Genomic DNA, 17,744 nt, shown 5'->3' on the forward strand with positions numbered 1-17,744 from the left:
TCATGATGAGTCTCATCGGGCCGGTGGGGGTCCCGAGACACAAAGAGGGGGAATACTAGCCCAGAGTCATGATGAGTCTCATCGAGGCCGGTGGGGGTCCCGAGACACAAAGGGGGGAATAGTAGCCCAGAGTCATGATGAGTCTCATCGGGCCGGTGGGGGGGGGGGGGGGGGGGTTGAGACCATGTGCAACACCGTACTAGGCCACCAGAGCAGAAAACAGATCTAGTTGTAAACTCCCCTATGAGAACAGTGAGGAGCAGGCCCCTAGACTGGGATTATCTTAGAACACATCTAAGATATTACTGAGGTGTACCACACTGGTCGTAACAGAAGTCCAGTGGACTTCCACCTCAAACAAATGGCAAAAATAGTCATGCCATGTGTAGGTTCAACTACAATACAGCTAGTAAAATGCTCTAGTCATGTGTTCCCGTAGGATAACATTTCATAATAAATCAGTAGAATAACTGGTCCCCTTGAGTACCAGTACCAATGCCACAGTCAGTCCAGCCACAATCAGTAAGAGGATTAGAGACCTCACAAGTCAAATTGCTATTGATAACAGCGACAGAGGACTTAGTAGTCACTCAGATTGTAACACGGGGAAGGGAATCTCCAGAACACTCTTCTGATGGTCAACACACATGCCACAAATAAATATAACCCTCCATTCAGGAGGAAAGCTATTAGAAGTCATGAAGCATGATCACACAGCATACGACTGGTTCAGTGCTTATAGAGCACTTCCGTCGTGAGGTTAGCTCCTCCGTGGATAACATAGCTATGAAATAGACTTCTTCATACCTACCACCACTACAATAGTGGAAGACAGTGACTGGTAGTAAAACCACTACAGACTCCCTCGACACATATTCTGACTGACCACCAGGCATTGACCTGAAAATTACCTGATTACGTCAGACTAATTCTGAACAAGTTGTAGTCTTCCAGGATACCTGGTTTCCTTCCCTTGGCCTGCGCGGTTGTGTAAGCATAAACTCACACCTCCACATCCAGTTAGGATTTATGCCAGGATCACCTAAGGGTCCGAGCAAAATGCCAGCCTGGGTAAGTTGAAAATGTACCCTGGGGCCTTTGAACCTACAGCTACAGTACTCACCAGTTTATCCCCAGGACTACATAGGTCATCCCTTCAGACTGCCCAAAACTAGTGCCTTACAGTTGTAGACTTATCATGTAGTTATCATCATAAGATAGCGAGCGCCCTTAGCAACACACTGCAAATTAGGAACGCCCTAGATATGACATTAGACAATAACATGATAGGGTCATTTTGCCAAGACCTTGGACGTATATAGAATAGAGTCCAATTAGATGATTAAAAGGTGTGATAACTATATTTTGTATCTATCTTTTGTTTTTATTGATTTTCTTTGACACTTAGGAAGTGATAGAGCCGTAAACAACTTCCCCATACAACCATCAGTTAGTGCCACAACGCCGCTCATTGGGGAGGAAATGTAATGATATATTTTATGAGTGTGTGTGAGTGCGTTGTTAACATCTACCTAAGCTACAGCCCAGATCTTCCAGTCTGGACGAACAGACGACGGGTCCGGAACAGAGATACCAATCCGGACATCCTCTGCCCAGCCTTGGAGCGGCCTGCTTCATTCGCATAAGCCCAACCCGGATCAATCACCAGAGGGGGACCACAACGATGGTCCACAAACAGGACAACCCACGATCATTTTTATGTTGGTTTGCAACTTGCAGGATAATTGCTAGATTGAACCCAACAAAGCCGAACTGTCATGACGTTGCCATGTTGGGTGTGGTTTATGACCCCATAAATACCTTTCCCCCTTTTCTCACCACTCTACAGAATGGACTCTTGGAAAGCCCTTTGTTAACATAGAGAGAGTATGGTAACATCAAAATGTTGGGAAATGGAACAATATTTCACTTTCTCAACCAGTTCAAAGTGTCTGTTGGTACTTAAAGAATATGATGTCAGATCAGTTAGTGTCTGGGACATATCTGAACATAGGATGACATAAAGTGTCTTGGAATGTCGACACATTCTAGTTATCAGATTCACAAGGAATTGTTGTTGTTGTAAGAGTTTATTTCAGAAAACAGCATCTCTATAAATACTCTTCCATGGTGCCACAGGTTATTAACAAATTAATTGTTGCATGGTTTAATTCAATGACATAATCAATCAAACCCTGGAATGAGTAGGTGTGTCCAAACTGGTACTGTAGTTGATTTGATTAAAACACATAGGATGTGTCTATGGATAGAAAAATACATGTTTTTAACATTACAAAACAATACACACAAATCCCAAAAATAAAAAGAAAGACATGAAGAACACATGTGTTCCATGTTTGCATTCTATGACTTCAGAGCTTTATTTCCACTCCACAGGAGTGCTTTGAGGACATCGACACAGCCCTGAAGAATGGCTACCCCAGTCACCTGCAACACAAACTACAGGACAAATGCATAAAGTGCCTCAACCACCCACAAAACCAGGGAGAATGGCTAAACACCCCCAGACAGGGATAAGGGGACCAGGCAGAGGGTGTGTGTAGCAGGCCCAGGGGCACAAAGTCCCCAAACTACCAGCAACAACAGAATTAGAGTGCTCCTGTGTCATGTCTCTCCCCTGGTGTGTCTGTCTGATTCAGCCCTAGGAAAGGGTGACACCTGGTGGCCACAATAATTAACTACGCCCGTGGGATGATATTGGAGGACAGGGCTTACAGCTGTGTGCTCATACCATGGACAGAGGGAGGGAAAGGGAGGAAGGGACAGAGTTGGATGGAGAGAAGAGGAGTGACTGAGAGAAGAGGAGAAGTGTTTGGGACAAAGGAGAGGCATTGTCATTGGTGTTTGGGGGAGATTATGAGCACTGTGCCGTGTGAGGGGTGCAGTTACGCCTGGTACTGCTCAATCAGAGCCGAGCTCAGGGCTCCGGGGGTGATGTGACAGCTGGCACTGAGGGTGGTGTTGAAGGCAGGGCTTAAGGAGATATTGAAAATGAGGACAGTGATTCTAAACAAATCAGAGAGAAGAAGGGCTTAGAACTGGCATTCTTGGGACTAATCACAGAAAATATCAGCCCAAAGGAGAAGGATTCTGGGTCCAGTGATACCACGAGAGCCTTGGGACAATGTTGTCGACCCCTCTGCGTGTTACCATGGCGACTCCTACCTGAGCGTCTACCACCTGCTGCTTTACCTGATTAGCCCCGACCCCAGCCTGCACTACCGGTGCTCCATCCCCATAGCACCACTCTACCTGTGCCTCCACCAAGCCAGACCTCCACCTGAGTCCTGGGAGAGTGTCTGTGTGAGCAGGAAATACAACAACCAATCGCAGGGCCAGGAGGAGGTTGAGAAAGAGAGATGGTGCTGGGTGGTGGAGCTAAGCCTGCTGGGAAGTGTAGTTCTGAGACACTTGCTGAAACTGCGGTGTCACGCCCAGGCAGTAAGCCTGCTTAAGAGACACAGGTGAGTTTCTTTTAGATCAGCAAGTTCTTTATCATACTTATCACTGTGTTCCAAATGGTACCCTATTCCATATATAGTGCACTACATTTTTTTTGCCAGGGCCCATGGAGCTCTGGTCAACAGTAGTTCACAATGCAGGGAATAAGGTGCCATTTGGAAGGTAGACATGTTCAGTAAGCACGAAGAGATAAAAAACTTCCTGTGTGACCTTATAATGACCATTCCATGATTTTACAGGTGACTTTACTGTGGTCCAGTCCAGCCAGGACGTGCGCATTGCCACGGTGATTTTTCCCACGCTGAGTGTTCTGAACCAGTCCTGCAGCCCCAACACCAGCCTCACTTTCAGAACTACTCACACACACTGCTCACTTGGACTCACCTCAACCGGACCTTCGCTCTACTGATGAACTGGTTTCTACTGTCAATCACATCAGCCAATGTCACAAAGTGCTATACAGAAACCCAGTCTAAAACCCCAAACAGCAAGCAATGCAGATGTAGAAGCAGAGAGAGTCCTGTTCCCTGTTCTACTTCTCGCTCCGTGCCAGATGGAGTATCTGGCTCGATCAGAATATCCAGAGACATCTCTCGTGGACAGGTGATCCTCTACTGCTATGGTGAGGTCAGAGACAAGTCTGTCAGCCTCTGGTTCTGTCCATCTGTCTGTCAGTCTGTCCATATGTACACTACCGTTCAAAAGTTTGGGGTCACTTAGAAATGTCCTTGTTTTCTAAACTAGCAATCCAACTGGCCGTCTTTAGACTAGTTGAGTATCTGGAGAATCAGCATTTGTTGGTTCGAAATGTCTCAAAATGTCCAGAAACAAAGATCAGTCTATTCCTATTCTGAGAAATGAAGGCTATTCCATGTGGGAAATTGCCAAGAAACTGAAGTTCTCTTACAAAGCTGTGTACTACTCCCTTCACAGAACAGCGCAAACGGACTCTAACCAGAATAGAAAGACGAGTTGCGAGGCCCTGGTGCACAACTGAGCAAGAGGACAAGTACAGGGTCTAGTTTGAGAATTATCTGCCTCACAAGTCCTCAACTGGCAGTTAAATAGTACTCGCAAAACACCCGTCTCAATGTCAACAGTGAAGAGGCGACTCCAGGATGCTGGCCTTCTAGGCAGAGTTGTAAAGAAAAGGATATATCTCAGACTGGCCAATAAATAGAAAATATTAAGATGGGCAAAGAACACAGACACTGGACAGAGGAACTCTTCCTAGAAGGCCAGCATCCCGGATCTTCATGGCGTCCAAACACATTGAGGCAATTATTATTATTACATCACACACAAAACTATAATAACACAGTACATCATACAACATTATTACACCACTACATATCTACAATACAACATGTATAATACCACCATACAACAATATTACAATGTATGTGTGTGTAGAGTGTGTGTGCTGGCATGTGTGTCGCTTCCCAGTCTGTGCTGTTCCATAAGGTGTAGCATGTTTATTTTTTTATTTTATTTTTTTTACTGCTTGCATGAGTTATTTGATGTGGAAAAGAGTTCCATGTAGTCATGGCTCTATGTAGTATTGTGTGCCTCCCATAGTCTGTTCTGGACTTGGGGACTGTGAAGAGACCTCTGGTGGCATGTCTTATGGGGTATACATGGTTGTCTTAGCTGTGCGCCAGTAGTTCAAACAGACAGCTCGGTGCATTCAACATGTCAATACCGCTCATAAATACAAGTAGTGATGAAGTCAATCTCTCCTCTGCTTTAAGCCAGGAGAGACTGACATGCATGTCATTAATACAAGCTCTGTGTGTACATTTAAGTGCCAGACGTGCTGCCATGTCCCTCTTTGGGGCACAACCATGTGAATGGGCAATAGTCCAGGTAAGACAAAACTAGTTGTCAACATAGCATCGATAGCATCAAAACTAACAATGTCAACATAGCATCGATATGTTTTGACCATGACAGTTTACCATCCAGGGTTACACCAAGCAGTTTAGTCTCCTATTCCACATGATCCGTTACAAGTTTTATTTGAGGTTTAGTGAATGATTTGTCCCAAACACAATGCTTTTAGTTTTTTAAATATGTATTACTAGCTTATTACTCCAATTCTGAAAGTGATTGCAGCTCTTTGTTAAGTGTTGCAGTGATTTCACTTGCTGTGGTAGCTGACGTGTATAATGTTGAGTCGTCAGCGTAAACAGACACACAGGCTTCACTTAGTACCAGTAGCAGGTCATTGGTGAAGATTGAAAAAAGAAAAACAGTTCAAGGGGGTGTAGACGTTCTATAGGCCCTGTAAAACAGCTTTATATTATGGCTTCTGATTGGGTAAGACAGTTGAACTAAGCTCATGATGCATTTCAATTACGTTCTTTAACAATCAATGGCTAATATACAATTAATTTCAAAGTCCCCCCAAAAAATGTATTGTATTTTAAAGCCCTCACTTTCACTATGTTCACAGCAGAAATATTTAACATGCTCTGTGAAAAGAGATAACAAAAATAACTGACTTTCAAAACCAGTTGCTTTATCACTCATTTTATGTGACGGTAAACATTCTTTAGAATATCTAATGTGGGAGCACACCATATTAATATCACATTTCCTGATTAGAAGTCTTAAAAGTGAGGAGCATACTGAGTGTACAAAACATTAGGAACACCTTCCTAATATTCGGTTGCACCCACTTTTGCCCTCAGAACCGTAAATTCGTTGGGGAATAGACTTTACAAGGTGTCAAAAGCATTCCACTGGTGCGCCTGCACCTACTACCATACACCATTCAAAGGCACTTCAAATCTTTTGTCTTGCCACTCACCCTTTAAATGGCACACATACACAATCTATGTGTCACGTTCGTTATAAGGATCGGACCAAGGCGCAGACCCCGGACTGGGGACCGTCGCTGGAGACCCCGGACTGGGAACCGTAGCTGGAGACCCCGGACTGGGGACAGTCGCTGGAGACCCCGGACTGGGATACTTCGCTGGAGGTTCCGGACTGTGGACTGTCGGTGGAGGTTTCGGACTGTGGACTGTCGGTGGAGGTTCCAGACTGTGGACCGTTGTTGGAAGTTCCGGACTGTGGACCGTCGTTGGGCGTTCCGGACTGTGGCCCGTCGTTGGAGGTTCAGGACTGTGGCCAGACGTTGGAGGTTCCGGACTGTGAAACGTCGCCGGAAGCTCTGGACTGTGTACTGTTCCTGGAAGCTCTGGACTGGGAACTGTTGCCGGAAGCTCTGGACTGGGAACTGTCGCCGGATGCTCTGGACTGGGAACTGTCGCCGGAAGCTCTGGACTGTGGAGGCGCACTGGAGACCTGATGCGTGGGGCCAGCACTGGTGGCACCGGGCTGAAGACACGCACCTCAGGGTGAGTGCGAGGAGCAGGCACAGGACGTACTGGACTCTGGAGGCACACTGGAGGCCTGGTGCATGGGACCGGTACAGGTGGCACCGGGCTGATGACACGCACCTCAGGGCGAGTGCGGGGAGGAGGCACAGGACATACTGGACTGTGGAGGCGGACTGGAGATCTGGAGTGTAGAGCTGGCACAATGCGTCCTGGCTGGATGCTCACTTGAGCCCGGCAAGTGTGGGGCGCTGGCACAGGACGCCCTGTGCTGTGCAGACGCACTGGAGACACAGTACGCAGAGCCGGCGCAGGATATCCTGGTCCAAAGAGGTGTACTGGAGACCAGGAGCGCTGAGCCGGCACCATCCATCCTGGCTGGATGCCCATTCTAGCCGGGCAAATGCGAGGAGCTGGAATAGAGCGCACCGGGCTATGAATGCGTACTGGAGACACCGTGCGCAACAGCAGAGAACTGAAAGGAGAGGCGGCCAAAGGAAGAATTGGTTTTGCGGGTGACCAGAGAGATATGCCTGCTGGAGCGCGTGCTACAGGTGGGTGCTGCTATGGTGACCAGCGAGCTGAGATAAGGGGGGACTTTACCTAGCAGGGTCTTGTAGATGACCTGGAGCCCGTGGGTTTGGCGACGAGTATGAAGCGAGGGCTAGCCAATGAGAGCGCAGTGGTGGGTAGTATATGGGGCTTTGGTGACAAAATGAATAGCACTGTGATAGACTGGATCCAATTTATTGAGTAGGGTATTGGAGAATATTTTGTAAATGACATCGCCAAAGTCGAGGATCGGTAGGATGGTCAGTTTTACAAGGGTATGTTTGGCAGCATGAGTGAAGGAAACATGGGACAGTAATACAGAACAGGGGATCTGTTAATAACTTCTGGGGGGCAGTATTGAGTAGCTTGGCTGAATAACGTGCCCAGAGTAAACTGCCTGCTACTCAGGCCCATATATGCATATTATTAGTAGATTTGGATAGAAAACACTCTGAAGTTTCTAAAACTGTTTGAAGGATGTCTGTGAGTATAACACAACTCATATGGCAGGCGAAAACCTGAGAAAAATCCAACCAGGAAGTGGGGAATATGAGGTTTGTAGTTTTTTTAAGTGATTGCCAATCCAATATACAATGTCTATGGGGTCATATTGCACTTCCTAAGGCTTCCACTAGATGTCAACAGTCTTTAGAACGTTGTTTCAGGCTTCTACTGTGAAAAGGGTGCGAAAAAGAGCTGTTTGAACCAGGGGTCTGGCAGAATGCCATGAGCTAAGCCATGAGCGGCCGTGAGAGCGAGCTTCGTTCCCTTTCATTTCTAAAGACAGGAATTGTCTGGTTGGAATATTATTGAAGATTTATGTTAAAAACATCCTAAAGATTGATTATATACATCGTTTCACATGTTTCTACAAACTGTAATAGAACCTTTTGGACTTTTCGTCTGGACCTAGTGCTCGCGCCTTGTGAATTTGGATTTGTGAACTAAACGCGCGAACAAAAAGAAGGTATTTGGACATAAATTATGGACTTTATCGAACAAAACAAACATTTATTGTGGAACTGGGATTCCTGGAAGTGCATTCCGATGAAGATCATCAAAGGTAAGTGAATATTTATAAGTTTATAAGCTATTTCTGAGTTTTTTGACACCTCTCCTTGGTTGGAAAATGGATGTATGTTTTTCTGGGGCAAGGTGCTGACCTAACATAATTGCATGGTGTGCTTTTGCAATAAAACATTTTTTTTGCATTAAGGAGAAGTTTATTGTTAATTGTGTGTATGTATCACTTGTATCTTTCATCAATGTTTATGATGAGTATTTCTGTAATTTGATGTGGCTCTCTGCACATTCACCGGATGTTTGTTTGAAACAATGCATTTCTGAACATAATGCACCAATTTCAAATGAGGTTTTTGGACATAAAGATGAACTTTATCGAACAAAACACACATTTATTGTCTAACATGGAGTCCTGGGTGACGATCATCAAAGGTTAGTGATTAATTTTAACGCTATTTCTGTCTTTTGTGACACCCCTCCTTTGGAAAATCTCTATGGCTTCTGTGGCTAGGCGCTGACCTAACATAATAAAAAGGTGTGCTTTCACCGTAAAGCCTTTTTGAAATCAGACACTATGGCTGGATTAACAACAAGTGTATATTTAAAATGGTGTATAATACTTGTATGTTTGAGGAATTTTAATTATGAGATTTCTGTTGATTTGAATTTGGCGCCCTGCAATTTCACTGGCTTTTGGTGAGGTGGGACGCTCACGTCCTGAACGATCTCAGACGCTACCATCCCAGAGAAGTTTTAACAGCAATACAGCAATACGGTAACAGGGTATATGCTAACAGTTTTACAGTGGATCTGTTAAGCGGCGCTCCTAGTCGCCGGGGACTTTAATGCAGGCGAACTTAAATCTGTTTCACCCATTTTTACCAGCATGTGCAACCAGAGGAAAAAAACTCACCACGCAGAGACGCATACAAAGCTCTCCGTCGGCCTCCAGTTTGTCAAATCTGACCATAATTTTATCCTCCTGATTCATGCTTACAAGCAAAAACTAAAGCAGGAAGTACCAGTGACTCGCTCAATACGGAAGTGGTCAGATGACGCGAATGATACACTACAGAACTGTTTAGCTAGCACAGACTGGAATATGTTCTGGGATTCATCCAATGGTATTGAGGAGTATCCACCTCGTTTACTGGCTTCATCAATAAATGCATCAATGACGTCGTCCCCACAGTGACCGTACGTTCATATCCCAACCAGAAGCTGTGGATTACAGGCAACTTCCACACCGAGCTAAAGGCTAGAGCTTCCGCTTTCAAGGAGCAGGACATTATCCGGACCTTATAATAAACCCTGCTATGCCCTCAGACGAACCATCAAACAGGCAAAGCATCAATACAGAACTAAGGTTGAATCTTGCTACACCGGATTTGGCAGGGCTTGCAAACTATTACGAACTACAAAGGGAAACCCAGCCGCGAGCTGCCCACCAGATGAGCCTAGCAGATGAGCAAAATGTAATTTATGCTTGCTTCGAGGCAAGCAATACTGAAGCATGCATGAGAGCACCAGCTGTTCCAGACAACTTTGTCATAATGCTCTTGGTAGCCTATGTGAGCAAGACCTTTAAAAAGGTCAAGATTCACAAGACCGCAGGGCCAGACGGACTACCAGGACATGAGCATGCATGGACCACCTGGCAAGCGTCTTCACTGACATTTTCAACCACTCCCTGTAATACCTACATGTTTCAAGCAGACTATTATAGTCCCTGTGACCAAGAAATCAAAGGTGACCAGCCTAAAGGACTACCGCCCAGTAGAAATCACGTCTGTAGCCATGAAGTGCTTTGAAAGGCTGGTCATGGCTCACATCAACACCATCATCCCGCAATCCCTAGATCCACTCCAATTCGTATAACGCCCCAACAGATTCACAGACGATGCATCTCAATCACACTCCACACTGATGAGACAGCCTATAGGGAGCTGGTCAGAGACCTGGCAGTGTGGTGCCAGGACAACAACCTCTCCCTCAACGTGAGCAAGACAAAGGAGATAATCATGGACTACAGGAAAAGGAAGGCCCGACCACACCCCGATTCACATTGGCGGGACTGTAGTGGAGTGGGTCGAGAGCTTCAAGTTCACTGGTGTACACATCACCAACAAACTATCATGGTCCAAACACACCAAGACCGTTGTGAAGAGGGCACGACAACACATTTTCCCCCCTCAGGAGACTGAAAAGATTTGGCATGGGTCCCCAGATCCTCAAAGTTCTACAGCTGCAAAATTGAGAGCATCCTGAGTGGTTGCATCACTGCCTGGTTGCATCACTGCCTGGTATGTCAACTGCTCGGCATTCAACCATAAGGCCCTACAGAGGGTACTGTGTATGGCCCAGTAAATCACTGGGACCAAGGTTCCTGCCATCCATGAACTATGTACTAGGCAGTGTCAGAGGAAGGCCCCAAAAATGGTCAACGACTCCAGTCACCCAGATCATATAGACTGTTCTCTCTGCTACTACCCAGCAAGTGGAACCAGATTGCCAAGTTTGGGTACAAAAGGCTTCTTAACAGCTTCTACCCCCAAGCCATAAGACCGGTGAACAATTAATAAAATGGCCATACGGAATATTTACATTAACCCCCCCCCCGCCTTTGTTTTTACACTGCTGCTACTTGCTGTTTACACTTCTGCTCCTCGCAGTGTATTTTCTAGTCTCTTTACCTACATGTACAAATTACCTTGACCAACCTGTCTCCCCGCACATTGACTCAGTACCAGTACCCCCTGTATATAGCCTCGTTATTGTTATTTTATTGTGTTAGTGTTTATATATTTATTTTACTGTAGTTTATTTAGTAAATAATTTCTTAACCCTATTTATTGTACTGCATTGTTGGCTTAGGGCTTGTAAGTAAGCATTTCACTGTAAGGTCTACAACTGTTGTATTTGGCGCATATGACACATAAAATTAGATTTGTGTCCCTTCCATGTTAGTCTGGCTTTTAATGTAATGACGTCGTTGGTGTATAAATCTGAACTTCTTATTTTTGCATACACGGAACTGATTAGACAAAGGTAGGTTTGAAATGGTGAATTGAGGCCAAGATTACGTCACGTTTAAACACTGGAACACTGGAATGCACAATGTTGTAGCTCGGGGGCTTTTGTGGGTTATGTTCTCATATAACGATACAAAAAATGTGAATGTTATTCAACTATTTCTATAATTGATAGAACCTAAACATTCTATCACTGTTTAAATTCAAATGTGGCTGGGGTGTGTCTCTCATGTGTGTGTGTCACTCGTGTGTGTGTGTCACTCGTGTGTGTGTGTCACTCGTGTGTGTGTGTCACTCGTGTGTGTGTGTCTCTCATGTGTGTGTGTGTCACTCGTGTGTGTGTGTCTCTCATGTGTGTGTGTCACTCGTGTGTGTGTGTCACTCGTGTGTGTGTGTCACTCGTGTGTGTGTGTCACTCGTGTGTGTGTGTCACTCGTGTGTGTGTGTGTCACTCGTGTGTGTGTGTCACTCGTGTGTGTGTGTCACTCGTGTGTCACCAAGAGAAACAGCTTATATTGCAATTACACCCCAGACACTACCTGAACAACAGCTATGGATCTGTAAGCTACCACGGTAATAGGTAGGCCCATGAATACTGGCCTAAACTATTAGGATTATAAAAAGGTTATATTTTGATCAAACACATTTACAAAAATGAATACACATACAAAGCACTCTAATTCAGCACCCAAGGAGCTTGAATTTTCAAGCTCTACCATTACATTTGGCAGTGACACATTGTCCCCATGAGTGACAGAACACTGAGCCAATCACGGCGCAACTAGAGAACATTACCAACAACTACGCTCAGTATTTTCCACTGGCTGCCCCACCACCACAGCAAGTACTGCGCTAGGCTGAAACACCTGCATTTATGAGCTGCGTTACTCAAGAAAGCAAAAAAAAATACCATGTTTTATGGAGGGTTTATTAACATTAAAAGAAGTTAACATTGTTTGCAAACTGATATTTGACTATACTCCTAAAATGCGCTTGTTTCTAACCCTGCAGTTAGTGCCAAGGCTTGTATTTCACAAAGCATGATGACAATAATAATAATATACTTTATTTCTTTACCATCTTTCTTAGAATATATTGCAGTCCAGTGAGCTTTACATATCAGGACTTAAACAGGTAAAAACACAGTGACAAATATTGAGAACATATTGATAAAAGAACCGGATCAACCAGGTAGCTTTATTAAACCTGTTGAAGCACTCAGAAAGTAAAACATTACAGAGATACAGTATGTGTTTGATTTTCTGCTTTATTACTAGAAGATGTTGGGAATATTCAGTCGGTTATAGAGCCTACCATGCCCATTTCAAGGGATTACATTTGGTTGATGACATAGGATTAGGATGATGATGATAATAATAATAATACACTTTATTTCTTTACAACGTATTGCAGTCCAGTGAGCTTTACAGATCAGAACTTAAACAGGTAAAAGTGTAGTGACAAATATTGAGAACATATTGATAAAAGAACAGGATCAACCAGGTAGCTTTATTAAACCTGTTGAAGCACTCAGAAAGTAAAACATTACAGAGATACAGTATGTGTTTGATTTTCTGCTTTATTACTAGAAGATGGATCTTGGGAATATTGTTTGGTTGGTTGATGACACAGGGTGAGGAAGTGCAAATATGGAGTTATTGCAGAATGTGTAGTCAAGCTATAGGAGGACGGGCTGACTGGAATGGAATTGATAGGATAGACTCAAACAAAAGTTTGATGTGATTAATACCATTCTATTTTTTCCATTTCAGCCATTACAATGAGCCCACCCTCCTATAGCGTATTCCTCTAGCCACCTCTGTCTTGTAGGAAAGCTGAAAAGGAAATGTAAGTCATTGATAATAATATCTGTGATACCTCTGTGTTCAAAAATAGATGGACACAATCATCAATGAAAATATTAAAAACAAAACACGTCATTCACTCGTTATGAACTCCTATTTAAACGGTGAAAATGCCAAGTGCTTTATATTTAATATTCAACGGGACAAGATAAGTTATGTATGAGTTACATGCATGTCTCCCCATTTCAACACCCTTGACTTTACGCACGTACGGTGGTGGATTTAGGTGTAGGCGAGGTATGGACAGCCGCTCAGGGCAGCATCTTGTCGGGGGCGGTACTGGGGCGTCCTCACAAAAACAATCGTAATGGTGACATTTGCGCGATTGGTTTTCTTTTGCTCATTTGCACGTTACATCAATGACATCATGTCACCTTCGGGAACGGGGAATCTATCAATTAGCACACCTCTAACTTTGTACAGTACTAATGCAATTAGTAAAATCAGTCACACTGTGAAATGCTACCAAATAAACAACAATTCATTCATAATACTGTGAATATATAATTTCACAGACATATTTTAGCATTTTTCTCTGGTTTGTGTGAAATCGTTAAGAACAATATAAAACCAGTCTGCACACCACCGAGGTGAATTGGTTTAGTCTTGACTCTTGGTTGATGGTGTAATTACAGTTAGTGCAGAATGGTGTTTTTTTTGGGGGGGGGGGGGGTTGAAGGGGGGGTTGCCCAGGAAGCCATACAAGCTAGAACCGCCACTGCGCATTTAGCAACCTATGTAGCAACCTATGCGTAAAGATCAATCGTTAACTACTTGAACTTTAATTCTCCTGAACATGGTGAGCACTTTGCTCTTGATCTCTTTAGTTTTCAGAGAGTAGACTATGGGGTTGAGACAGGGCGGAATGCACGAGGCCAGCGACAGGCTCAGTACGCGCAGGTCGGGGTCTGGTTTGATGCGCGCTAATAACCCAACCATGAAAATAATCAGAACTGGAAAGAAGAATACTGCCACTAGAATGAGGTGCTCAGTGCAGGTGGCCAGCGCTTTCACACGACTCTCAACGCTTTTCATCCTGAACACAGCGATTAGAATACTCATGTATGACAGAATGATGAAGGACAGTGGGCCGAGGAGGATAACCAGGCTCAGAACTGAAGCCACAGCCCATTGCAGGGTGTTGTCGTTACATGCCAGCCGAAACACTGGTGCGTAATCACAGAAATAGCTGTAGACATTAACGGAATCGCAGTAGGACAGCCTGGTCATAATGGCGGTGCTGAATATCTGTATACCAAGACAGAAGCACCAGATGACACCAAGAATACACGACATACTCGTCATGGTGTTGATGGAGCCGTGCCTCAGAGGGAAACATATGGCGATCATACGGTCATAGGCGAGCACGGCGATAGAGAACGATTCCATCGATATGAAGGAATAATACACATACATCTGTACCATACACAGATTAAACGGCACAAAATTGTTCTTAGCAAGAAATGCCTTTAGCATACCGGGAATAATGCAAGTATTCAGCACCAGATCAACCACCGCGAGGTTACCAACCGCCATAAACTTGGGGTTGTGGAGGCGATGGTCCACCATGATTATATAGATCACAAATGTGTTGAACACGACTGACACCACGTAAACGAAAGCGAGGAAGATGAAGTAGAGGTTGGCAAAGGGCAGGGAGGTGAAGCCGATGATGTAGAACCCTGGGGGATGGATTAGAACGGAGGAGTCGTTCCATTGCAACCTGCGGAGGAATGTCATGGCTGAGCTGGTTCCGCACACCTGCGCTCCAGGTCTATGCATGCACAGACAAACACAAACGCTTGCTCCGTTGATGCGTAAAACCTGAAAGGAGAGAGACAGAGTTAGCAATGTGTGGATCATAAGGACTTCATCAGTCAGCTTACAAGTAGCAACAGCCAGTATGATAATGTCTTCTCTTAAAATGGTGATTTGATCAGCAAATAAATTGCTTGAATAATCTACACTCTATTTAATCTAAGCTTACCCATGTTTTGCTAAAATTGCACCCTACCTTTTATTTAACTAGGCAAGTCAGTTAAGAACAAATTCTTATTTTCAATGACGGCCTAGGAACAGTGGTTTAACTGCCTTGTTCAGGGGCTGAATGACAGATCTTTACCTTGTCAGCTCAAGGAGTTGATCTTGCAACCTTTCGGTTACTAGTACAATACTTTAAACACTAGGCTACCTGCCGCCCCAACAACCAACATCCAGATATGGCTTATAGCTTTCATTCTTAATTCAGCACCAACACTTTACAAATACGAATTAATTCTCCTATTCTACTCTAAAGCCTAGGCCTATGTACTGTGGAATAGTCCTATTCTACTCTAAAGCCTAGGCCTATGTACTGTGGAATAGTCCTATTCTACTCTAAAGCCTAGGCCTATGTACTGTGGAATAGTACTATTCTACTCTAAAGCCTTGGCCTACGTACTGTGGAATAGTCCTATTCTACTCTATAGCCCATAACTACTTACTGGGCACAGTGATATGGACCATGGGTCGTTCTGTTGGCTGTGTTCTACAACAGCAGGTTCAGGTAGTAGAGTTGATGGTCTGGGTCGGTCTGTTGGCTGTGTTCCTCCACGGCAGGTTCAGGTGGGAGAGTTGATGGTCCGGATCTCTGTGCTGGCTGTGTTCCACCACAGGTTCAGGTAGTAGAGTTGATGGCCCAGGTCGGTCTATTGGCTGTGTTCCACCACAGGTTCAGGTAGAAGAGTTGATGGCCCAGGACGGTCTGTTGGCTGTGTTCCACCACGACAGGTTCAGGTGGGAGAGTTGATGGTCCGGGTCTGTCTATTGGCTGTGTTCCACCACAGGTTCAGGTGGTGTGAGAGATTATCCCTCTATCTCTCTGACTCTCTGACTCTCTGTCCCTGAATCCTGCAGTAACACCAACAGCTGTATCTCTGCTGCTCTGTCCACTATACGTATATAAGCCCCCAACTGTCCCCAAGAGATGTCATTAAAATGGCTAATCAACTCTCCAAATATTGGAAGTTATTATCTTATGTGAGAGTTTACTTTAACTGATCCTTGGAGAATTCAACAGAATGGAGTTATTAGCTACATGTATGTCTTCAAAAACAACCAACGCATGACAAACCCACTTAATTAAGCTAAATATCAAGGCCTAATTATCAGTTTTTGGTCATTAGATAATGAGAGTGAAGCCCAACATAGAGCATCTTGTGGTAAGGGATTTAATTGTTGTTTTTCTGCTGTTCTCCTGTTGATTAGCTTGGTTGTCTTTCCCAATCATTGTAGGCCAAGTAGCCAGAGAAAGGTTAAACAAATCTTATCAAACTAGATTTCTATGTGTTTAAAACCAAAAGCACAAATAGGCCTACAGAGCACCGCGGCTCTGCTTGTCAGAAACCAGCTCAGTTTATGAGATTGACACATACAGTGCCCTCCTTATTATTTTGGCTCTATACTTCAAGACTTTGGATTTGAAATCAAACAATGACTATGAGGATAACGTGCAGACTGTCAGCTTTAATTTTATCCATTTTGGGTGAACCGTTTAGAAATTACAGCACGTTTTGTACACAGCTACTTTAATACACATATAAGTGAATTTGTCCCAATACTTTTGCTCCCCTAAAATGGGCTATGCACAAAAAGTGAGATGGGATGGGTTTGGTAGGTTGGGTTGGGATGGGTTGGGATGGGTATGGCAGGTTGGGTTGGGATGGGATGGGTTTGGTAGGTTGGGTTGAGATGGGTTTGGTAGGTTGGGTTGGGACGGGTTTGGTAGGTTGGGTTGGGACGGGTTTGGTAGGTTGGGTTGGGACGGGTTTGGTAGGTTGGGTTGGTACGGGTTTGGTAGGTTGGGTTGGGATGGGTTTGGTAGGTACAGTGCCTTGCGAAAGTATTCGGCCCCCTTGAACTTTGAGACCTTTTGCCACATTTCAGGCTTCAAACATAAAGATATAAAACTGTTTTTTTTGTGAAGAATCAACAACAAGTGGGACACAATCATGAAGTGGAACGACATTTATTGGAATAATTTTGCACGCCCAATTTTTCAGTTTTTGATTTGTTAAAAAAGTTTGAAATATCCAATAAATGTCGTTCCACTTCATGATTGTGTCCCACTTTTTGTTGATTCTTCACAAAAAAAATACAGTTTTATATCTTTATGTTTGAAGCCTGAAATGTGGCAAAAGGTCGCAAAGTTCAAGGGGGCCGAATACTTTAGCAAGGCACTGTACTTATGTAGATTAGGTCAGCCAGGTTCCCAGTGTTCAAAGCACAGTCAGGTCTTATGACCACCCCTGTCGAGCCCTTTGACCAAACCTTGTTTTACTTTCAAAGAGAGGCAACAACTACAGGTTAATAACATCTTCCTAAGTCTGAGGGTGGTTTTAACCTTCCAGACTTAGAATTGTATCAACTCGCTACCCAAGGCTTTTACTTACAACATAATGTTAAAT

The 17,744-nt window shown here is 44.2% G+C and overlaps 1 protein-coding gene across 1 annotated transcript; it reads right to left on the reverse strand.

Moving 5' to 3' along the window:
- Positions 1-14,051: 14,051 nt before the first annotated feature.
- On the reverse strand, positions 14,052-15,039 carry LOC110509387 (olfactory receptor 2AT4-like). The gene has a single exon (XM_021590284.2). It carries the CDS (start codon positions 15,037-15,039, stop codon positions 14,059-14,061), a length of 981 nt encoding a protein of 326 aa, XP_021445959.2. The 3' UTR covers positions 14,052-14,058.
- Positions 15,040-17,744: the final 2,705 nt, after the last annotated feature.

This window comes from Oncorhynchus mykiss, chromosome Y (genome assembly GCF_013265735.2).
Source record: "Oncorhynchus mykiss isolate Arlee chromosome Y, USDA_OmykA_1.1, whole genome shotgun sequence".
NCBI lineage: Eukaryota > Metazoa > Chordata > Actinopteri > Salmoniformes > Salmonidae > Oncorhynchus > Oncorhynchus mykiss.

Coding starts and splice junctions, on each gene's coding strand:
- LOC110509387 (XM_021590284.2), bottom strand. CDS start 15,039: ATGACATTCCTCCGCAGGTTGCAATGGAACGACTCCTCCGTTCTAATC.